The sequence below is a fragment of the Crinia signifera genome, chromosome 8, assembly GCF_055691185.1.
Source record: "Crinia signifera chromosome 8, ASM5569118v1, whole genome shotgun sequence".
NCBI classification, from domain to species: Eukaryota; Metazoa; Chordata; class Amphibia; order Anura; family Myobatrachidae; genus Crinia; species Crinia signifera.
Window position 1 is genome coordinate 51,248,551 of NC_139224.1, and position 24,390 is coordinate 51,272,940.

General features: G+C 45.2%; 1 protein-coding gene across 2 annotated transcripts in view; it reads left to right on the top strand.

The window, feature by feature from the left end:
• CSF2RB (colony stimulating factor 2 receptor subunit beta) overlaps positions 1 to 22,502 on the top strand; it is a 57,308-nt gene extending 34,806 nt beyond the window's left edge. For both annotated transcript variants that reach the window (XM_083156351.1, XM_083156352.1), the window contains exons 13-15: positions 13,365 to 13,434; positions 15,569 to 15,654; positions 19,842 to 22,502. In XM_083156351.1, coding sequence (XP_083012477.1) covers positions 13,365 to 13,434; positions 15,569 to 15,654; positions 19,842 to 20,577 — 892 coding nt within the window. In that variant the 3' untranslated portion in view covers positions 20,578 to 22,502. The remainder of the gene's footprint in view (positions 1 to 13,364; positions 13,435 to 15,568; positions 15,655 to 19,841) is intronic.
• The last annotated feature ends 1,888 nt before the right edge of the window (positions 22,503 to 24,390 follow it).

Here is a 24,390-nt window from a genome sequence, read left to right on the forward strand (position 1 = left end):
TTTGTAATCTTGACGCTTTTGTCAATTGGTGTATTCACTGACTTGGAGTCTGCCATCCCATACTTCAAGATTGTTGCCTCGATGTACGTTTGTTGGTCGACTGTGACTGTTCCCTTTTGCAAGTTTTGAACAATCCTCATGCCCAACAGATGATTGGCTGGACCTAAGTCTTTCAACTTGAATCTCTGTTTCAGTTGATCTCTCACACTTGTGATGTGATCTTCGTGACCTGCTATAAGTATATCATCCACATAGACTGCTATGATGAACAACTTTTCTCCCAGAGTTTTGTGATAAAGGCAGTGGTCAGTCTCTGATCTAATAAAATTCATTTCAAGCAGTACTGTGTCCAATTTTATGTACCAGCAACGACCACTCTGCTTTAGGCCATATATGGATTTCTTCAGAAGACACACTTTCTCTGTCTGAAGTTCATTCTCATCATAATGATCTGGTGATTCCATATAGATCTCTTCAAGTAGTTCTCCATTTAGAAACGCTGAATCGAAGTCTAATTGGTATAGCAGTAAGTCTTGTAAAGTGGCGACTGCAATTACTAATCTGAGAGTGTTATACCTCGCAACAGGTGAGTATATCTCCCCATAGTCAATTCCGGATCTCTGTGTGTATCCCTTAGCAACAAGACGGGCTTTGTAACGGGCAACTTCTCCGTCTGAATTTAACTTCTTGCAGAAGACCCACTTGTTCTTGACTGTCTTGCGGTTGCTTGGCCTATTTACTATGGTCCAAGTATCGTTCTCTCTCAGTGCTGATAACTCTGTGTCTATTGCAGATTTCCATTTCGCCCAATCACTGCACGCTTTCGCTTCTTGAATACTCTGAGGTTCACTGAAAACAATATTCGCATATTCTTCCTCATATCTTCTGGCTGGTATGCCCTTGTTTCTTCTTACAGAAGCTCTTTTAGTTGGTTCGCTTCCTTCTTCAGTATTTTCTGTTGCAGGTATGCTTTCTATTTCACATACCTCTACTAGTGCTTGCTTTTCTTGCTCTTTTGCTTTTGTGGGTGATGCTGTTTCTTGAAATATCACATCTCTTGATTTCAGGAGACGTCTGTTCTCTGCATCCCAGAGCCTGTACCCTTTGCTCTCCTCACAATAGCCTAGCAATATGCACTGTCTTGATTTTGGGTCAAGTTTCTTCCTTCTCTCCTTTGGTATATGCGCATAAGCTCTGCTCCCAAAGACGCGGAGGTGACTGATGTCTGGCTTCTTCCCAGACCAGGCCTCTAAGGGGGTTTTTCCCTTCACGGCCACTGTAGGTGTTCTGTTTTTCAGGTATACTGCAGTAGATACAGCTTCTGCCCAAAAACTCTTCTCCAGGCCAGCATCGTTCACCATCGCTCGTGCTCTTTCAACGATTGTTCTATTCGCCCTTTCACTTACGCCATTCTGTTCAGGCGTGTAGGCCATCGTCAGCTGATGCTTTATGCCATGCCTTTTTAGGAAGTCGGTTAGTACTTCATTTTCGTACTCTCCCCCATTGTCGGATCTCAGGACCTTTAGTTTTAGGCCCGTCTGAGTTTCCACTAGGTTCTTGTACTCCACAATTTTCTTGACCACCTCACTTTTCTTCTTTATGAAGTATACGTGTGTCATTCTTGTGGCGTCATCGATGAGAGTCATGAAGTATTTGTAACCACTGGTTGACTCCTCTTCCATTGGTCCGCACACATCTGTGTGCACCAGAGCTAGTTGTGTTTCTGCTCTGCCTGCTGACTTGGGAAATGGGTTGCGGGTCTGCTTGCCTTTTATGCAACTCTCGCACACAGGTCTTCCGGTGTCTTTCACTGTGATTCCTGTTGCCATCCCATCAGCTAATTTCTGGACATTATCATATCCTAAGTGTCCCAAACGTCTGTGCCAGAGCTCCATGGACTCATTTTCAGCAGAGGCTGCCAAAGCTACACATTCATCTGTGTCTAGGACGTATAGTTGGTTGCATCGGGTTGCTGAAGCAATTACAGTCCCTCTTTCATTATGCACCATGCACTTGCCCTTTGCAAACTGGACTCTGTAGCCTTTTGCCTCGAGTACGCTGATAGCGATGAGGTTACTTCCCAATTCTGGTACATACAGGACGTCTTGGATATCTGTGACTACTGTCTGTCCCTCAATTCTTAGTCTCACCGTGATTGTCCCAACACTTGAAGCAGTAAGGATCTTTTCACCAATCCCGGTAACTGTTGTGGGGTTACACTGTGTTAAAGAATTGAACCACTCCTTGTTGCAGCTGAAGTGTCTAGAGGCTCCCGAGTCCATGTACCAGAGATCCCTCCTTGGCTTGTCTGTTACATTCAGTGCTGACTCGTTCTTCTTATCATGCCGCTTGTGCATGCCACTAGTGTTCTTCAGCCTGCATTCTGAAGCCTTGTGCCCTACTTTGTGGCACACATAACATTTGAATGTGCATTTCTTGGGTTTCGCACCCTTTGCTACTAAGGCAGAATCTTCAGCTATGGCATCCTTGTGGATTCTCTCTTGGAACTGTAGTAGTTTGGCTCTCACAACTTCAGTTGTAAGCTTGGTCTCATTTGACTCTAGTGCGACAACCAGAAAGTCAAATTCCTCTGTCAAATTCTGCAGCATTACCATTGCTACTTCTTCCTCATCCACTTTTGCTCCTACACACGCCAATTGCTGAGCTATCGATAGTATTTTATCAATATAATCGTTCATGTCCTTGCATGCATTCAATTTTGTTCCATACAGTGTGCGTCTCAGACTTATCCTTCTCATTAAGCCTTTATTTTCATAAGCACCTTGTAGAGTTGTTCACATGTCCTTAGCGGACTCCTTCCCACAGATAGTAGAGTAAACATGCTGCTCCACAGCCAGGCCTATTGTGCCAATGGCCTTGTCTACCTCTTCTGGGTTTGGACTTTCTCCTGGGGCTATTGTGACTTTCCATAGCTTCTCCCTCTTAAGCTGCATTTCCATAGCGAACTTCCATGTAGTGTAATTCTCTGAGCCTTTGAGCTTTGGAAAGTTCATGCTATGCCCTGTACTGTGCATTCTCGTTAACTCTTCCACAAATGGCAATTTAGAAATAATTCCTTTGTGTTCTTTTATGTACTGCGCTAGCACTTTGTCTTCAGGGGGTTAATCTTCGCGCACGTGACGTGCTGGGCCCATAACCTATTGGCAGAGTGTATATAAGTACGTGCAGTGTGGTTGTTAGACCTCACACTTAGAAGATATAACCAGTTTGAAGGGTTTATTCAAGTGGCAGGCTTGTAGGTTACAACAGTACTTCATGTGTTAACTTCAAGCAGTAATACAACTTGTACATTTGGTAACGACAGTCTCTGGTTGTTACTTAGCTGTAGCGTTTTGGCGCGTGCAGGGTAAATGACAGTCTGCTGGTTTACGCTGCGGTATCTCTCCCAGTCTCGCTGCTGCCAATGATGACTGATCTCCCTGTGCAAAAGGTCACGCTGGTAACGGGTTTACAGCGGGGACTTGCTCCTATGCGCTCCGGTGCACGTGGAGCTACAAACAGCATGGACGGAGTCACACACGATCTGAGGCACACTCTAACGCGGGGACTTCCTCACAGGAAAGAGTAACGCTGCCAGCAGGGTCAGGGGTCTCTGCCCTGCTATTCGCTTAAGCGACCTGTCACTCAGGGTGACGCTTAACTACGTTGGCTGCAAGGGGGAAAGGGAAGACTGTAAGTCTCACACTAAGCAGTGTATGCGGAGACAGGCGCTGAGCGCTGCAATCTAACAATCCTGCCATAAAATCCTAACACTTTTTGTTTTCACTGGCCGTACTCAAGTTCATAGACATGAAGCCGGTATTTTGGGGTGGTAATCGGGAAGTTGTGTGATGTCAGCTCCAGCCCTGATCTGCCTGTTTCTATCACACCCGCTGAGTTTGGTTACTCTGGCCGGGCGGCGATGACCTGATTGCAGAGCTCTGCAAATTAGCAGCCCAGGATCAGATGCTCAGACAAGATCATCTGAGATGTAACTAAAAGTCAGTGGAATCCATAGCAAAATCTTGAAAAGCTTCCCAACCCTCCCTGTGCCGAGGTTGTCAGGAATAGAGAGAAAAGTGAAAGAGAGAAAGATAGGGTATCAGGAAGAAAGGGATGAGAGGGGAGAGAGAGAAAGCATATCTGGGAGAGAAAAAGTGTCAGAGAGGGATGGGAGCTGAGAAATTCAGGGAGGGATGTAGAGAGAAAGAGAAGGGACAAAGAGTGTTAGGAAGAGACCGATAGGGAGAAATAAAGGGTGTCAGAAAGAGAAAGAGAATGAGAGAGACGATATCAGGGACTGAGTGAGAGACTATTAGATAGACAATGTAAGAGAAAAGCCCCATACACACGGTGCAATCTAAGCCCTTATAACAGGGGATATGGTCACTGAGCGACCAACTCCCCGTGTATACGGTGCGAGTGTCGCCAGGAGCTCTCTCCTGCGACCAGCCCTGGGCTGGTCGCTGGTCACCGCAGGAGCATGCTCCTGCGACCAGCTGCTTCCCCCGGCAGTGTCTCCTTTTCATATCAGGTCACTGATGAAAAGGAGACACTGAGCAATATGATTTCTGAGCAATATTTTGCCAGCAATCATATTGCTCCGTGTGTACAGAGCATTAGAGTCAGAGAAAGACAGTTTTGGGGGGGAGAGTATCAGGGAGAGAAAGAGAAAGAGGATCAAGACAAGCACTGTCGGACTACAGCATGGCCTAGGTCTTTGATGGGGGGGGGCACTTCACGACATTAGATCCCATCCCCTAAATACCCGCAAATGGTGGCACTGGACTACCCTGCTGTCAGGAGCTGGCCAGACTGGGTCAGAGTTTTCTGCAGTGTGGAGACCCCCCAGCTGCATCCTACAGTGGGGCAGATGTATTAAGCCTTAACAAGAGATAAATGCAAGGGTGATAAAGAGAGATAAATGTCCAGCCAATCAGCTCCTTACTGACTTTTTTTAAACACAGGCTGTAACATGGCAGTTAGCAGGTGATTGGCTGGACGTTTATCTCTCCTTATCACACTTGCATTTATCTCTTGTTAAAGCTTAATACATCTGCCCCAATATGTGGCTGCAGCCTGAGGGTTGCTATTGGCGGTGGCCATTTTGTCTGGAGTGAAGAGGGAGTGGTGGGCCTTGCAGGCAGTCTGTAACATGGCCCTATAGCAGCTGCACCAATGGTAATTCTTCCACTGGTCACCGTATGTATTAGCATGCAAGTATAGCCTAACTCTCCAGAATCTTGGACCAACTATTTAATTGTGACAGGTTAAGCTAAGATGAGGGGCCCCACACATTTATACAGCACAGCGGGATAGCTGTTTTAGCATAGCAGTGACCTATCTCCCTGTCCTTTGGGCTGTCTATTCTACAATGAGATATTTGGGTCCAGATACAGCTATTTTACCATATAATACACTATTATTGTTGTTGGAAACCCCTCGATTACATGTACCCCTGTGAGATTGGTACTCTTACTTCTTTTAAGAAGGTTGTACTAAGCATACAGCATAGGCTGGTCCTAGCAAGACAAAAAGTAAATTACTTGTTTTGTGGTATCCTTTATTTTCTTACATGCAGTGTGAACCCATGTTATTCAATATTGTTATTCTTAGAATTATTTGGTGGCCTTCCCAACTGTCTTGTATCTGTTGCACCAGATTTAGGAGCGCTGCTTTTCCTCCATTCTATCTTTTTTTTTTAAATCATGTATTTTTTTTTTTCCATCAATAGATATTTATTGACATATATTTGTATATGGGGTACAGAAATAAAAAAAAGGGGAGACATTAGGGGGGGGGGGGGACTGCAGTCGGGGGTGAGGACAATACAAAACGGTAACACTTTACACACTGGGTTTTATACATTGATCATATAAAACACATTAGGTCACTTCGCATAGCGAGCTGTACATAGGGATATAAATACAGAGTCTATTATAAAGTTAGTCTAGGGCAAGAGAGCATCAATTAGACAGAGGTTTGGGGTGAGGGAGGTTCTGCATCTGAATCGGGGGGCTCATTCAGGCTAAAGGTAGTTGTTTGTCCAGGCGTGCCTGAGGGGAAGAGTCTAGTACCCTCCTTGTCAGTTGCATAGGTGTGCCAGGGAGCCCATTTAGGGTGGGGCGAGGGGGGATTGGGGGAGTGGGGTTGGAAGCCGGTTTCCATGAGGAAATGGTGATTCATTTTTAGTATAACCTTATGGAAGGGGGGGGGGAGAAGTCTGCTTCCAATGTTGAGCTAGGTTTGCCCTTGCCGCTATGAGAATGTGTCCGAGGACATATGTCTTCCCAATCGGGAGGTCTTGTGGGTATACATGGAATAAAGCTAATAGTGGGTCAGGGGAAAGGGTTAGTTGGATCACTTCAGAGATGAGGTCAAAGACCTCTCCCCAATATGCCCTGAGCTTGTGGCAGGACCAGAAGATATGGTAGATGGTACCTATATTCCCGCATTGTCGCCAGCACATATTGGAGCACGTTGGCCAGAAGGTGTGGAGACGGTCTGGAGTGAGGTAGAGCCGATTTATCAATTTGATGTGCATCTCCGAGTGGTTGAGGCAGCGGGACATTGTGTAAGAAGATAAGAATATCTTGCGCCATTGGGGGCCAGAAAGCTGGACGCCCAGATCCGATTCACATTTTTTATGGGCTGAAGTTTTAGTAAACTCTGCAGGGGTTATGAGTGTGTCGTACCAAAAGGAGATGTCCCCTTTGGAGAGTGACTGGGAAGGTCGGGAAAGGATCGTCTGATGTCGGGGGTCTAGTGTGGGGCATTTGGAAAAATGGGAGTTCCACCAGTGTGTCACCTGGAGGTAGTGGAGGTACTCGTGAGGGGGGAGAGAGTATGTTTCCTGGAGAAAGGGAAAGGGTCGTATTGAGTTAGCGTCAACTATGTCTCCTAAGGATGTGATCCCATTCTGTTTCCAGAGGGACAGGTTAAGGTTAGGTATTAGTCTTGCCAGGGTAGTGATGGGGAGGGAGGTGATAAGGGAGGTAGTGGCGCGAAGGGAGGACAGTAGTTGGTCCCATGCGTGTAAAGTAGCGGACGTCGTTGGAAGAAGGGTAGGTAGTGGGGGCCTGATGTGGTTTGGGATCTTAAGGAGATCGCTAATAGGGATATTGGGGGAGTGACATTGTTCAATGTCCACCCAGGCCCTGTGGGTAGGATTTTCAAAATAGTGTTTAGCTGGGGCGAGTAAGCAGGCCACCTGGTATTGAGCCAAGTCTGGGAGGTCGAGACCCCCATATGCTCTTGGAATTACCATTTTGGAGCGGGCCATAACGGGGGGTTTGGATGACCAAATGTATTTTGTCAGGATAGAGGTGGCCTGTTGTAGGGACTTTTTAGGGAACACATATGGGATAGTGCGGAACAGATACATTAGTTTGGGTAGGAGCGACATTTTAAATGCCGCCATCCTACCCATCTATGAGATTTCATACGCCGACCATGATCTGGATAGTGATGTGAGGGAAGTTAGGAAGGGAGAAAGATTAACATCGAATACAGACGTCATGTTAGGGGGGATGTGAATGCCTAAGTATTTTATAGAGGTAGCTTGCCAATTGTAGGTGTAAGTGGCTTTCAGTCGGGGAAGGTGGTCAGTGAGATTGATCGGTAGTGCATCAGTCTTGGATGTATTAAGCTTATAGTAGGATGCGGCGCTGTAAGCAGCTAGCGTCTCGTGGATGTGTGGGAGCGTGTGGATGGGGTCTGTCACGAAAAGTAGCACGTCGTCCGCGAATAGGCTGAGTTTATGCTTGTTGGGGCCTACCTGGAGACCTGGGATGTTAGGGTTATTGCGAATGGCCATAGCTAATGGTTCAATGGAGAGGACAAATATTAGGGGTGAGAGTGGGCAGCCCTGCCTTGTGCCATTGGTGATATTAAAGGGGGAGGAAAGAAAGCCATTGCTGAACACTCGGGCCGAGGGGGAGCTATATAGTGACATAATTGATGATAATATCCGGTCTCTGAAACCGAAGCGTGATAAGACTTCCTGCTTGTATTGCCAATTAAGGCGGTCGAATGCCTTTTCGGCATCTAATGAGACGAGAAGGAGATCTTGTTTAGCAGACAGAGAGTCTATCAAGTTAAAAACTCTCCGTGTATTGTCCGGGGCCTGACGTCCTGGGACAAACCCCGTCTGGTCCGGGTGTATCAGCAAGGGAAGATAGAGGTTGATTCGGGATGCCATTAGCTTGGCGAAGATCTTAATATCTCTATTCAACAGGGCTATAGGACGGTAATTTTGGCACAGGGCAGGGTTCTTGCCGGGTTTCGGGATGGTAACAATTCTGGCCTCTAACAGTTCTGGGGGGGCGTGTCCTAGTGAGGAGAGTTCGTTGAACAGGTCAGTAAGGTAGGGTGATAGCAAGTCACTGAAGGTTTTATAAAAATCTGTAATGAACCCATCCGGGCCAGGGGCTTTATTACGCGGGAGTGACTTAATAACCGACTGGACCTCCAGGCGGGACCAGGGGGCGTTTAATAGGTCTAGTTGGTCCTGGGAGAGTGAGGGAAGGTGTAGGTTTTCGAGGAAGCTGTGGATAGATGGAGGGGTGGGCTGCGGTGTGGAAGGGTCCGTAGACAGGTTGTATAATTTGGAATAATATTCTGCGAACTGGTTTGCGATGTCTTTAGGGTTATGTATTTTCACATTACTAGGGGATATAATATACTTTATGCGATTTCTAGCTTGCTGGGCGCGCAGTTTCCGGGCTAGCATTCTGCCCGATCTGTTGCTAGCGAGGTAGAACTTGTGTCTCACTCTGTTTAAGGCCGCTTGGGTGCGGGCCAGGAGCATTTTCTGTAGTTGGCTCCGTACTGAAGCCAACTCTACCTTCAAGGAGTTAGAGGGGGTCTCCCTATTTCTTGTGTTAAGTTCTGCTAGTTTAGCCTCTAGGGCTTTTTGGGTTGCGGTGGCGTTCCGTTTCAGAGTTGCTCCAGCTTGGATAGCAGCCCCTCTAGTAACCGCCTTAAAGGCGCACCAGTGGTTAGTCACCGATGTGTCTGACGTTTTGTTGTCGGACATGTATAGTTCCATTGTTTTTAGAATGGTGCTTTTGGCCGTAGGGTTTGATAGTAGGTGGGGGAACAGGCGCCAGGGCCTAGGGGGGATTCAGGAGGATTGGAAGTTCCATTGCCACACAACAGGGGCATGATCAGACCACGTGATGGGGAGAATGTCAACTCCTACGGAGTGTTGGAGGGACCACTTATCACACAGAATATAGTCAATTCTCGAGTAGGTGTTATGGACTTGGGAGTGGAAGGTGTATTCCCGTCCTGTGGGGTAGGTAGTTCTCTAAGTATCATACAGGTCAAACTCTAAGAGGAGGTTACGGAGGGCTAACGATTGGTTGACTGAGTGAGATTGGTGGCTGGAGGGGAGTTGGGATTTATCCAGTCGGGGGTCAAGTGCTAGATTAAAGTCTCCCAGTAATATCAGAGAGCCTTTTGCGGTCTTTTGTATAAGGGTAAAGAGTTTACGGAGGAAGGCCACTTGGTTCGTGTTGGGGGCATAAATAGAGACTATCGTCGTGAGTCTGTCCTCTAAGAGGCCAGTTATAATCAGATATCTGCCGTTTTTATCAGACGTCTGGGAATGACAAGTGAAGGGGGTGTGTCGGTTAAACAGAATGGCAACACCATTACGCTTGAAGGGGCCGTTGGCGTAGAAAGCAGTCGGGTAGTTAGGGTCCCTAAACGTGGGAGGACGGGGCGAGGCAAAGTGGGTCTCCTGGAGGGCTACGATGTCCGCTTTCTGTTTATGGAGGTATGTCAGTGCCAGTCTGCGTTTGTGTGGAGAGTTCAGCCCTTTAACATTTAAGGAGATCAACTTAGGCATGGCAGGGTGTTAGGTAATGCAGAGAAGTTAAAGGTACATCCACATAGGAGAAGCGTAAATGGTAGATAGGTAAAATGAATGCAGTCCGGGAGGGTGGGGGGGTGGGGGGGGGGGGTGATTGGGAAGGACAGTATGTAGATAAGAGGGAAGAAATAGGGATAGGAAAAAACAAAAGGGTCCAATAACTAGGACCCGCATAACTACTGCAGGCGAAAGGAAAAACATTTTCATGCAGTAGTATGTGGAGAGGTTGGGGGGGTGGTGGCCCGGCGTCTCTGAGCAGAGGGCGGGGGGAAATTGGCCACCCCTCCAGTAACGACAATTTTAACTAAACATAACATTAAATATAAAGTATAGATATTAACAGTCCACCTGAGTAGCACAAGGGGGAAATAAGCTATAACATTGGTTAGTTCCTAACAAGATTGCGGGAGAAAAGGAGATGAAGGGGTCCCCAACCAGTGGGGAGCAATAAACCGTTAGGAAAAAAAAAAAAAAAAACCTTAAACAGGCTAACATTTTGCTGCTGCAAACCGTAGGCAGCATAGTCCCGAGGCCCTTAGACCGTCATCGTTGGTAAAGAATGAAAGCTGATACTTATCATTGAAGCCTCAACCCGCAGTGGGGAGGTGATGGAGGTCTAGTGGCGTGGGGAGTCCATCATTAGGCAGGGATGGTTGTAGTCGGAAGAGGGACATCAGGTGTCGGTCCAGTCCTGGCGGAGTGGTTGTGGGCGCTTCTGCCCCTGGGGGGCAGTGATGGAGATGTCCCATTCTAACAGAAGTTTTATCCCGGCATCTAAAGACGATATTGTATAGGTGGTGTCTTCATGTGTAATGATCAATTTCACCGGGAACCCCCACCGGTACCAGATCTCATGGTTGCGTAGTGCCAGGGTAATAGGGGCAAACAACCTCCTGCTGGCCAGTGTTGCTGGGGAGAGGTCTTGGAACACTTGGAGGCCTCCGAGTGTGTCTGTGAGTTTAGCGTCGCGGGCCGCCTTCAGTAGGCGCTCTTTCACTGTAAAGAAGTGGACCCGGAGCAGTGTGTCCTTGGGAAGGTCGGCTGAAATCGTTTTGGGTCGTGGGAGGTGGTGGATACGATCAATGAGGAGGTCCTTGGGGTCAACGGAGGGGAGGAGCCGACGGAACAATGCTGTGGCATAGCCTTCAAGCTCAGCGTTGGTGACCGATTCTGGGATGCCTCTGATTTTAATATTGTTCCGTCTGGATCTGTCCTCCAGATCGGCTAGTTTGGTTTTGAACTGGTCCATCTCAAGTTGCTGGCGATCATAGGAGGACACGAGAGCGTTGTGGGATGTGACCAATTCTTCCATTTTCTTCTCCAAGTGGTCTGTTCTGTCGCCAATCGCAAGCAGTTTTATATAGGTAAAGAAACAGTAGAGATCAGGTACCGAGGGGGCTCATGTAACAGTTGTGATTTCACATAGGGGTAGGTAGGCTGCAGTCGTCACGGAGTGGCAGCCGTGGAGCGGCGGTGGTCACATTAAGCTCCGATGGTCGGCTCTGGCAAGGGAGGGTTCGAAGTGAAGGGGTGGGTGCAGAATGCGCTGTGTGGGGCCCAGGTAGCTGATGTCCCCAGGGGGGGAGGAAACTGTCTCAGCACCCGGTGGGGGTAATACAAGGGTTCCAGGTGCCTCAGTGCCGTCAGGAGGTTGTGTACTTCAGAGCGGGGGAAGCAGGGTGCGATGCTGCACAGTGTGTAAAGAACAGGCGAGGCTCCTGGGGGGGAGGGATATTATGGGCTGCAGCAAGTGAAGATTTACCAGCTTAGGTAGTGCCCAGGTGTTCTAATAGGTCTTATACGTCCATATATGATGTAACCCAATGCCGGGTATCTGTGTGAGTACCGGCCTGTAGCTGTATCAGAGTGGGCTATAGGGGGGCTCGGTGAGGAAGAGGGTTATTTATGAGGGCCCACTTAAAGAACTTTAGCAGGAGGTATGGCAGTGTGCAGGGACTGGGTGCAGCAGGGAGACTGTTTTACCTGCAGCTAAGATGGCCGCCGCTGGGGGATTTCTTCCTTCACCTTTCCTCTCCTCCAACGCGACCAGCGCGGCGATACCGGGAGGCAAGGTATGGTGTGTCCGCAGGTGAGCTGGGGTTGTTACAGTGGCAGTGTCCACTGCCGTGCAGCGCGGTGATGTCCGGCCGTCAGCGCGCGGCCCTGCTCCGGCCTCCGTGCGCCGGGATATCTGGCCGGGCGCCGCCGCCGGCTGATGTGTGGGGTCCCCTCTCAGCTCACCGGGTCCAGGTGCAGGAGTCAGCTGTCAGAGAGCGCTCCCACTGCCGCCGATGTTCCGGGATTCGTCTCGCGCCGCTTCTCTCCAACCGCTGTGGGTAGCATGTGATCGCCAAAATTGAGGTCCCGGCTTCAGCTCGGTGAGGAGGCCGCAACCTGCAGGAGCACTTATAAGTGCTCCCCGGCTCCGCGGCAGGGTCTCGCCGGCTTCAGGGTACGAGTAGGTGACGCTGGGATCAGGATGGGTGACGGGCAGGGAGGGGAAAAGGGTATTTAGGGTAAGTTTAGGTGTTTGGGCTAGGGAGCTGTCTTTGTGTGCGTCCTGTCTGCCCGGCTGCCAGGCCACGCCCCCCTTAAATCATGTATTTTTATTGAATTTTAAAGATACATATATTACATATGCATTAAACATACAAAAAAACAACAACAAAAGAACAAAAAACAGATAAAGGAAAATCATAAAGAAAGAAATAAAAAATTAAACATTACATGTGTGTTGCGTCATTCAAAAGGTATTATGTTATATATCCATAAATGTGTTTACAGCTCAGTATTAATCGCCAGGGTTCATAGACAGTTGGGGTCACAAGGAAATAAGAAGAGTAAGAGGTGAATCTATGGGGTCATGCGTGCAGGTCCTGGGTGCAGACGCCTAGCTATCCTCTCTAGACATACGGACAGTTCTAGTGAATTACGTGCAGGGGTCCTGTAAGTACAGTGCAGAGGTCTGCCACAGGTTCCAGACTTTGCTGAATTTCCCCAGACAGTTCCGTTTAGTATACATAAATCGTTCATGTGATACAGTAGTGTTAACAAGCGCAACCTACATATTAGAAGTCGGAGGGGCAGGGCTCATCCAGGCTCTAGCAATGCATACACGGGCCAGGGTGAAAAGATTATTAACATATATTCTGTGATACTTAGGGAGCAGCTCCTCCAGCTCCAAACCAAAGATACAAATGCAGATGTTAGCAAGTGGGACCTGCACACCTGTATCCCGAACATTAGCCAAAACAGTTTCCCAAAAAGAGTACACCTGCGGTCATTGCCACAGCAGATGCCAGAAGTCAGCCCCAGGTCCCAAACATTTAGGACAGGCGTCGGACCCGGTACCACCCATCTGCATCAGCCTATGGGGGGTCCAATAAACTCGATGCAGGATATACAGCTGAATCTGTTGGAACCTCCTCCATTCTATCTTTAACTGTATTTCTCTTACTCCTTATAAAACTACAATATTTTTCTTTAGAATGAGGCAGCGTTGGATTGATTCCCTACCCAACCCCAGCAAAAGTAAACTGCTCAGCAAATACCCACTGGTGAGTACTAGGAGGCAGGGTTCTAGGTTAGTGAAGACCAGCAGCTACTACTTATGTTTGTCAAGAGGCCTACCGCTTCGCTAGTACCCGGCGAGGAACCAACCACCAGCCCCGGGTCCTGGCACCTGTGCAATTGATCTGGCAGGTGTTGGGACCGTCACATGCTCAGTCACTGCGGTGCGACAGCACATGCGCAGACCCTTGGCTTCTATGAACTGCACCAACAGCACATTATTATTATTATTATTATTGTTATTATTAGAGAGACAAATAAAAAAAAAATATTTTAAAAGGGTAATTATATTTTGACATTGTTCTAAAGGGTTAATTATAATTTATGTCCTTAATAGGTGTTGACTCCATAGATCAGTGGATCACAAACGTGGTCTCCAAGACAACCCAACGATCCAGTTGTTAAGGATATTCATGCATAGACACAGTTGACTTAAGTAATACCTCATACCACTTTCAGACATTCAACCCGGCAAGTACCTGACATTTTGCCTGGTGTAGTCTGACCCCCTTTCACTCTAAGCAACAAATTACCAGGTTAAAAATGTCAACCTGGTAATTTGCTGAATTACAATGTTATTTCTTCAGTGTTAAAGACCTGGGTCGGCGACCAAGAATTTAAGACCCGGGTTGACCCTTTAACACTTAAGAAATTACCGGGCAGAACTGCTTCACTCCTGTTCAGTGTGAAAGGGGTATACATCAGGGGAAGATGTACAGTATGAAGCTTTATACATCCCCCCCCCCCCCACCACCAGATTACTTATGTCTACAAATGTATGCTGACCCTGATGTTTTGGCTTTGGTTCTAATTCTTTGCATTTTGGTTGTAATAAATCCACTCTCGTGATTTGATTTGGATTTCGGTTCAGTTGGGACTGGATAAAAAAAATTATAATAATTTATAAAAATTGATTAAACAAAACTGCTAAAATCATATAATTTTTGCAATCCAAACACAAAATTTGAAGTTGAAGTTTGAATTTAAATTTGAATTTGAAAATAATTATTTTAAAAGGGTAATTATATTTTTACATTGTTCTAAAGGGTTAATTATTATTTATGTCACTAATAGGTGTTGACTCCATAGATCAGTGGATCACAAACGTGGTCTCCAAGGCAACCCAATTGTCCAATTGTTAAGGATATTCATGCATAGACACGGTTGACTTAAGTAATACCTCATACCACTTTCAGACATTCGACCCGGCAAGTACCTGACAATTTGAGTGCCTGGTCATTTTGCCGGGGGCAGTCTGACCCTCTTTCACTCTGAGCAACAAATTACCAAGTTAAAAATGTCAACCTGGTAATTTTCTGAATTAAAGTACACGGTTATTTCTTCAGTGTTAAAGGGTCAACCCGGGTTGCCGACCCCGGTAAAGACCTGGGTCGGTGGCGACCGTGAATTTAAGACCCATGTTGACCCTTTCACACTTAAGAAATTACCTGGTAGAACTGCTTCACTCCTGTTCGGTGTGAAAGGGATATCGGTCAAGGGAAGATGTACAGTATGAAGCTTTATACACCCCCCCCCTACCACCACCAGTTTAGTTATGTCTACAAATATATGCTGACCCTGATGTTTTGGCTTTGGTTCTAATTAATTGCGTTTTGGTTTTGATAAATCCACTCTCGTGTTTTGATTCGGATTTCGGTTCAGTTGGGACTGGATAAAAAAATGATAATAATTTATAAAAATTGATTTAACAAAACTGCTAAAATCATATAATTTTTGCAATCCAACCCCAAAAGCCGAAGTTGAAATTTGAATTTCGAATCGCAATAAGATTTTAATCGGATCTTTCCAGGGGACCTGGAATGGGTTTGGTTTTGGATGTACATTATTTTAATGTATTTGGATTTCTGGAGAACCACACTTCTCATTATGGCATCTGTGCACAAGCAGGGATATCCCCAAAACCTGGACTGAAGGAATGTCTTGAGGACTGGTGTTTGGGTCCAATGCTACACAAGAAGTTTTGTGTTTCTTTTAGTAAATATATTTTATACTTTTAAAACTATGGACTGGGAGCATTCTCAAAGCTAATCTACCCATCAGAAGTAATGCGAATGAGTGACCATTCTCAAAATGACGCTTTGTTTCTGTATTTCTACTAAGGGATATTGGAGTCTGAATTTCTCACCATTCATAGGCCAAGATTTCTATGCAGAAAAGGAAGAACTCTCAGTCTGCTTCCAGATCAGGTAAGAAATGGAGATTCTATAAAGATGTAGGGGGTTATATTAAGTCTTGTGTTCTAAAACCTGCCACTTCTGATCATGTTTTTGCCCGAAATGTAAAGGTGTACTGTTTTACTAGCTGTATCTTGCTAGTAAAAGTATCGCTCTTTTAAAAAAAAAAAATGGCATAAAGACAGTCAGAAGTGTCATGTTTTGACTCTGCTACCTAGTAAATATTGCGTTTAGAGTTTATTCTCCATTCAACTGTCAAAGCCTATACACTGCATTTTCTGAATTAAATAAGATAACTGTTTCTATACTGTGTGCATTTATCAGACTTACCTACTTTTACAGTCACCTCTTCGGGAGAAGCCCGGAGAGACTATCAGCAGCACTTGGGGGAGGGGGGGGGCAGGGCCTGATCTCCATGTCATCAAGCCCCACCCCAGTACTGAAAATACAGAGATTTGCTATTCTCCGAGCAGGGGGCAGGAGTTTAAAAATTACACAAATTTTAGCCCTGCACCCGAAAACTGCAGAATGCGGTATTTATACCAACGCCTGGGAGATGCGCGGAGGGTTGGGGGGGGGGGGGGGGCATTTGGCATACTACTGCCAAAGTAGGGAGAATGTTGTTGTAAAGGTCAGCAAGATACTGAGGCTACGGATAGAGAAGAGGCCAAAATAGGGTCATGATGGTACCTGATGGAATGGGCTTTCAATCACAAGGACTCAGTCAAGGAATGATGGCATTACTACTCTGACAGTGATCCAGATCCTAATAGGCACATCTCTTACCCACAGCCAATTACAGAAATATAAACATTTCTGGATGTTTAACTTCCCAGCAATGCCGCTATGCTGACCTTAAATCTTGACTGATATACAGTATGTCAACTTGACCGTTCATTTTATTTAATATGTCATTTACTGTTCTCTTCAACCCAGACTAACTTACTGAAGCTGTAAGTCGGCCTGTCAATAACTAAGTTTATGTGACAGCTTTAATGTCCCTTTATACTGTAGCTTGAGTTTTTATTCACAGCTATTCCCCGCATTGTGTATCATTAAAGTAAAGGAAACTGCTTGACTTGACAGAAATTGGACTTTCATTTTATCTAGGGACTTGTTAAGCTAAGATACATTTAAGAGATTTATACAAATCCCCATCTTCAGGCCTGTCTTCTTCATGCAACATTTTGTACATTCACCTAATCTCAAATGAGAATTAATACTTAATGTGCATGGCCAGTTTTGGTGTCACTCATACACTGAGTCCTTTGGAGAACACTGTTATTTAATATACTTAATGGAGATTGATAAACAGTTATTTTCAGTTTCAGCTCCAGATTTCTTCTTTGGATTAGTTTTTCTGGAGAGCCTCCCACTACATTACTTTGTACATTACAGATTGTAAAATGCCTTTCCAATGATTGGTTTATATAATATTCAGTAACTATTTTTACCTATTGGCTGCAGGACTAACCCCCCCCCCAGTAGAATCCGCCGCCTTATTCAGCCCCAGTGAGGCCAAATGCACAGGCTTCACTGCGACTGGCAGTGACTTCCTATTGAAAGTCTGACCTGCCAGTCACCTGCCGTAAAGGCAGACCCAGAGGGAGGTCTTCCCTCCCTCTGAGAGTGACAGACGAGGCTGCGACAGGCAGAGAGTTGGCTTCCTGTAGGATTCTGCTCTCTGCCTCTTAGTGCAGCCCAAGCCGGCTTCTATAGGCTGCAGCCGATGTAGGCCATAAAGCTAGGGGTAAGAGCAGTACCATTGCCGATACTGCACATGCACTGTGCCTGACTGTATTCTACAGGTGCGGGGTCTCTGGACAGCAATGAGGAGCAGTGGGAGCGTTGTGGAGCTGGACCCGTCCATATACTTCTGCATGTGACAGGGTCAGTGGTGAGGCAAGAGGAATGGAGGCAGGGCTGCTGAGACAGCCACAGTACCCAGGTACTGAACAGGCGTGGTTAAATCCAGGAGTCATAACCACATACCTTCTAGAAAAAAACAATGGAAACTACTATACCAGGCACAAGAAAATGCCACCATGCACTGCATAGGGAGACTTCTGTAACCCCCACTTGGTCCACTTACTTGCCTGGGCCTGAGTCGCTCCAGATCTTCCTCCAACAGGAAGGGGCAGGGCTCCAGGATAAATTACATTTAAACTTTCAGTTTTCTGGGATTGCTGAATATAAGGCATCCCTATTAGGCACCTTATAATGAAAGGGTCCCTATGTAAAATATGCTGGTAATTGTTAAAATCATTTTTTATAGATATTGCTATAATATGGTGCAATCTACAGTATATGATATTGCTTATTCATTTATATTATGTGCAATGTGCACTAGTGTATGCCTCTGTCCTTTACTGTATGTCTATATCCTTTTAAGAAAATTAAAATGGACCCAAACTAAGGCTATTGCCACTACTTTGCATATCCTATACTTTAATTTGATGTTGCATGCTTCATGCTCCATTGAATTGCACATACTGCATTACATATTCAGCGATAGTAGTTAAGGCTGAACAAAGATGTGCATGATCTATTTGCTACATCCTTTATATAAACTGTGTATTCTGATTAAGTTATAGACAAGCTATGATAGTTTTTTGTACCCATGGATGTTTTTACTCAATAGTTTGTCCAACCTTATTTTAAATGTATTTATTATGTCTGCCGACACCACCTCTCCAAGAAGAGAGTTCCACAATTTAACTGTCCTGACCGTAAAATAAGTTTTTTTCATCTAAAGCACCCCATAAAATGGGCCAATTCCGAGGAATCGGTCCATCAAATTGGTCCAAATCGGGTCCGTTTGATGTCCCCTCAGTTCCGATGCGTGGTCCTGTGAGCATCAAACCTGAGTCGATGGTCAGACCTGCTGGCATCTGACCACCCAACCTTGGACCTCTCTTCCGGTGGCGGGCCGGGAGGGGACCAGGGTCGCATGGAAATCATCACAACAAATTGTGATGGATTGCATGGGTTCCTGCCATCCGGGAAGGTCCCGGGCGGCTCGTGGGGTATTTGCTGGCTGTACACTGCTGCGAGACATTGCAACAGGGTATAAAATCTTCTTTCCTCTAGTCTAAAGGCATGCCCACGAGTCCTTTCTCAAAGCAAAAAAGGTACCTGACAGTTCCTTATATTGGCCCCTGATAAATTTTGATATGTTAAGCTTATCTCCCCATAAACGTCTCCCCTTAAATATTATTTATAAATTTCATCTATTTTTTTTCTTTAAAAGGTCTGAATTGGACCCATCTTTGTGTTGTAGTGCATTTTATGGTAACTATATTTCCTTGTGTGCACTTAACACAAGTCCTCTATTCTGTTTAGTTTTAGTTCCTCTCAAGAGTTTGGAAATAATTATATAAACACGTAAAAATGAATAAATTAAAAAAAATATTGAATTGGATTGTTCACTTGTAGTGCATAGAAAAGTAGTGTGCACCTAAAACAATGAGATTTTTTTTTCAAAAGCTCATAGAGGGCAAGTGACAGTGTGCAAGTGTAATCTGACTGACAGCCATGGGATAATGGGCCTAATTCAACTTCAGTTGTAGTTTTGCGAAGATTCTCAAAACTACAACTGATCCCTCTAGCATGTGGGCAAGGCCACCCTGCATGCCGGATCCCTCCCCGCAATTATGCACACACTATTTTGACCGCTTTTGTGTGAGCACTTCGCTATATTGCCAAGTGCGAGCACATTAAGACTAGCCACCTAGCTGTCCCATCTTTTGGGTTGCAGTAGCTGCATGTGATGTTATGCAGCTGCCGCGGGCCACCCTGCAAATGTTCCGGGCATGCCTGCACTGCAACACCAAGTTGATGCCCCTGCAATGCTGCGACGCTGCCCTCACACTACGGTTGCATTTCTTGATCACAGATTCAGGGCTCATGAACACACCGGCATTCTAAAAAATGGAATGCTCAGATCACCAAATAGTGATTTTCAGTGATCTGCAGTGCTTATTGAATCATTCACAATGTGCAGCAAAGCATGTAGAACACTTTATTGGTTGATGTTTATCTGCTCAGGCTTTCCAGAACTACTGGAGGTCAGTTATGGTAATTGTCAACAATTTACATGTACAGTTATTCAAATTAAATAAGTTCTTCAATGTTCACTTCTATGTAATTGCACAGAAAAAATATAATAAGATTGCACAATTTCGACTTTTGATTTACAGTCCAATGGATGCGCCGGAGTCTACAACTGAGACCGCAAAAGAATTATCAGTACCTTCAAAGCCTGACGTTTGTCCACTGGGACCTTATTCAGTGGCTCCTCCTATAGAGGAGGTTGCTAAGCATCAACAGTCCAATTGTGAACTGGAGGACCATTGTGGGACCTGTGACACAATGGAGGTGTCCATAATACAGCCTGCAAACAATCCCTCTAATCTGTGTTATAATAGGCTCTCATCTACTCATGTCCATTCAATGTCAGATTTAGAAGTGAGGAATTCTGGGTACTTTACCGTTCCTAATAGCCAAACCAATTTCTTTAATTTACCCAATGAGGAAACCCCATCCTGCCGAACTGGTCAGGCTGCAAGTCAAATGGGTTATGTATTGAGTATGGGTAGTAAGGTTCCTCCAAACATGCACCAGATGGAAAATGTGAAGAGTCGTGAACCTGGCAATAACAGCTACTCTGCCATCCCTTCACCCTCCGACATACAGGTCTCCGCAGAAGGACCCTTGATGATAATTAATCCCGATGGCACTGGGCCACTTGTGTTGAAGCAGGTAGGAGATTACTGCTTCTTCCCTGGACTTCAAGCAAGCCAAGAAAATGTAGGAGGAAAGCAGACACCAACCAGTGGACAAAAGCAGCAGCAGGTAGTGAAGGGCCAATCGCTACCTGCTGTACAAGCATTTAAAGTGATGCAAAGAGGTTACCTTGCTTTGGAACATACATAGGTACTGCAATACCTTGTCTTAGGCCATGTTTCAGAAACTATTATTGGGTCTTGTCAGCCATAAATATGTATGTCCATTTATTGCTTTGAAGGCTTAATATTTTAAAGTTCAAACATCCATAATTAACCCCTGGGAATTTTCCGTGCTATGCTACAGTGCCAAGACTGGCAAATCTGGGAAATTCTCAGGATTGCCACTGTCTTGGTTGCTTAGTGCTGGGCAGTGCCGCTGAGCTGAGTGCTGAGCTCAGCTTCAGCTGCTGCCCAGCTCCGGCTGCCCAACCCCGCCTCCTTCCCCCTCAGCTGTGTGTTGCATGACATTTCTAACATCACGCCGCACACAGCTGGGTTGCAGGGGGCAGGGCTGGGCAGCGACTGATGTAGTGCTCAGCGGTGCTGCACGGCCCCGGGAGACACAGTGGTTGGTGTTTTTTAGGGAGCACTCCCCAATAAAAACTTGCCCAGTCGGGAGCACTCCCTAAAAAAAACCTCCACTAATGAAGGGGTTAAATCCAGCAACCATATGTGGATATCTTCATCTTTGCCTCCTGCTGCATCATCCAGTCAAAAGTCCAGGCTAGAATAGTTTACTAAACAATAAAAATGGAATATAACTATTTGCATAATTTAGCAGGTCAAAAAGCAGAGAGGGTTATCTAATTGTTTTCCCTCACGGATACCTCGGATACCTCGACGTCAGTGGTTCCCAACCCTGGTCCTCAAGTACCCCAACAGTGCACATTTTGCAGGTCTCCTCACAGAATCACAAGTGCTATAATTAGCTCCACCTGTGGATCTTTTCAAATGTGCCTGAATAATGAGTGCACCTGCCGGGTGACCTGGAAAATGTGCAAGAAAGAAAGGTGTGCAAAGTCCTTGGTTTAGGTGCCCAAACTGGAGTTTTGGGGTCCTAACCAACACATTGAATTAGCTGTTACAGTATTTCTGGCTAAACCCGGTCCATTAGGACACTTATAAACCAATGGGCACCTAAACAGAGAAACAACTGAATTGCTCTTATCAGCACCCCAAAAAACATTTTGACTCTTCCCCGGAATGTCTACACCATTTATGGGTCGAGAATGAAAGTGAAAAAAAGGGCGGAGGGAATGGGTATCATGATCATACGTACAGGTTGAGAATCCCTTATCCAAATATCCGTTATCCAAATTATTCTGAAAACCATGGTCTCAAGAATGTACTTATTTGGGGGTGTAACTGTAACAGCACTACTGGGGACATGATATGTAACTGGCACTACTTAGGATATGATAAGCAACTGGCAAAAAATATCTGCATGCTTGGCATTCAAATTCAGAGATAGCGCACAAACTTTTTTTTATGTTTTAAAACCTTGTTTTATGCACAAATAAAATATATTTGTGTGTATTTCATGTGTTTGATACAACATTAATGCAAGATACGTCATTCAACTATAAAAATATTCCAAAATATGGAATAAACCGTTATCCAAAAGCTTCCAAGCCCGAGCATTTTGGATAAGGGATACTCAACCTGTATCATTGTATGTGGTAGAAAGCAAGTATTGGGGACTTCTTGTATTAGGTGTATAAGAGTAAAATTGTGGTAAAAGTTTAAGTTTTGTGACTGGACTCCCCATTTTGCAATAGGCCAATGTCATGTTCAGGCCAGGGCAGGCCATGTAAAGTTCTGTCAACAGAAACTTACATTATAAAGAAAGCCATTTTGGACTTTTCCAGAAAGTTGCATTGCACAGAACTGGAACAGTCCTAGTCCGTTCAGTCAATGCTTCAATGTTTTAGGGAGGGCAATACGACAGACTGGGTACAAGTAAGGTTATATTCTGCAACCCTGTTGCATTTGACACTGTGTTTCTTTCATCTTGACATACAGTAAATAGAAATGATAAAGAACTGATTCCTCTGTATTCACTCCAATAAATATATTCCCTGAATCTTGTACACATCTGGCAGCTTGTAGTAATGTGAATAGTATGAATGGTAAAACACATCTGCAATATTTGTTGTGAAAGCAGAAGATGGGGGAAATGTAATAGGATAAGAGATTCAGAAAGTGAGAGATTTGGTAAGGGTGCATACACACTGTACAATTTTTTTGACCAATTTGGTTGAAAGACATTTCCATTGAACCCAGTGTCCTGGACTAAAGATGTTGACGAAAAATATTGACGACAGACGAAAGAAGAAAGATCTAGCTACAGTTTATAGGCTCTTTTTGAAAGATATTCAAATTGAGCTGCATGCACAGTTGATGATCATCATTCATCGTTTGTTTGTTGACAATATCTTTTGTCAACATCTTTCGTCCAGGACACTGGGTTTAATGGAAATGTCTTTCAACCAAATTGGTCAAAAAAATTGTACAGTGTGTATGCACCTTAAGAAATCTCCAGTTTTTTAAAAGCGGCAATCCTTTACACAGCAAAATGAAACTGGTTTTGCAGTGTAAATGTGGAGATTTCTTACCAAATCTCTCACTTTCTGAATTTCTGAATCTATCCCATTACATTTCACCTGATGCGTCTTTTGCTGATGATATCATGATACTTGGAAATCACCACTCCTTGACTTTACATGCAGTTGCTGTGCTGACTGCTGCAACATCTGGTTAGGGGAAGGACAATCCTGGGGCAATATAGAAATGTCAAGGATAAAGTTAAGACATGTTAGTAAACATTATGGGCCTTATTCTGGTTGGTGCGGCCGGGCCGTACGCGTACGTCCCGGGGTTTTTCATGATCTGCGCATGTGCAGATACGCTAATGCGCCGGCGCGAACACTCCACAACGCTTACGGCCGGGCTCTCAACGTGCGAAAAAACCTGTACGCGAACGTACGGGTAATGGGGCGGCATAGGGGCGTGTTGATGGGAGCGGCCAAAATAATGAGGGAAAATGGGCGTAAATATGGGCGTACACGGGGGTGTGCACCAAAAATGAGCGGTGTTACTACCGCACGATCGACTAAGGCACCGTTCATTTCGGACACCAAACAGGCGGCCGCCAACCGCCAGCTCAAACCACCCCTACAGATACCGCATGCCAGCGTGCAGCTGAGTTGGCTAATTAACGCTGATTACTACTCAAACACATACACCTGAATGTAATAAGCAATGCTGCAGTCTATTAAGTCCAAACCATGATTTCACTGCCTGCAAGCCACACACACAGCACGCAAACACATTGGAAGCTTATGTTTCTATACTTCTCCACATTTAAAGGTTTGTTTAATTTAAGGTAAGAATCTTTTTATACGCTAAGGTAGGTATTTGCTAAACAGTTAGACACATTCACTACGTGCTTTAATAGACTTTACGCAGTAGCACACTCAATCTACACAAGTCGACATGTGTCAACGTGTTCACTCTAATACTAACATAGGTTTTGTATTTAGGATACAATAACATAAACCACATCTAACACCTACAAAGGATGTTTCAGCAATGTTTGAAGCCCATGACCACTATTTTCCACACAATCTTTGTATAGTACCCAAAATAATGACCTGTACCACTATCTCATCTGCTATGATTTGGATTTGACTACACTCTGGATGTAAGATGCCACCAATCACATTATTGCACTCTCATCTCTCTAACAAAGGATTCCTACATCTGCTTATGACACTGTAAAATCATATATATTTAAACAGTTATGCATGTTTGTTCACAAGCTAATTTATCATGTTTGGCCCATTCACACATCTTTTTTTAGGGAGGACACATATGCATTCCTACACAAATGTACCTTTTGACCCTTGTTTGTCTGCCTCACCCACTCCATGAGGAAAGCATTGTTCTGGACCTGCTTTTA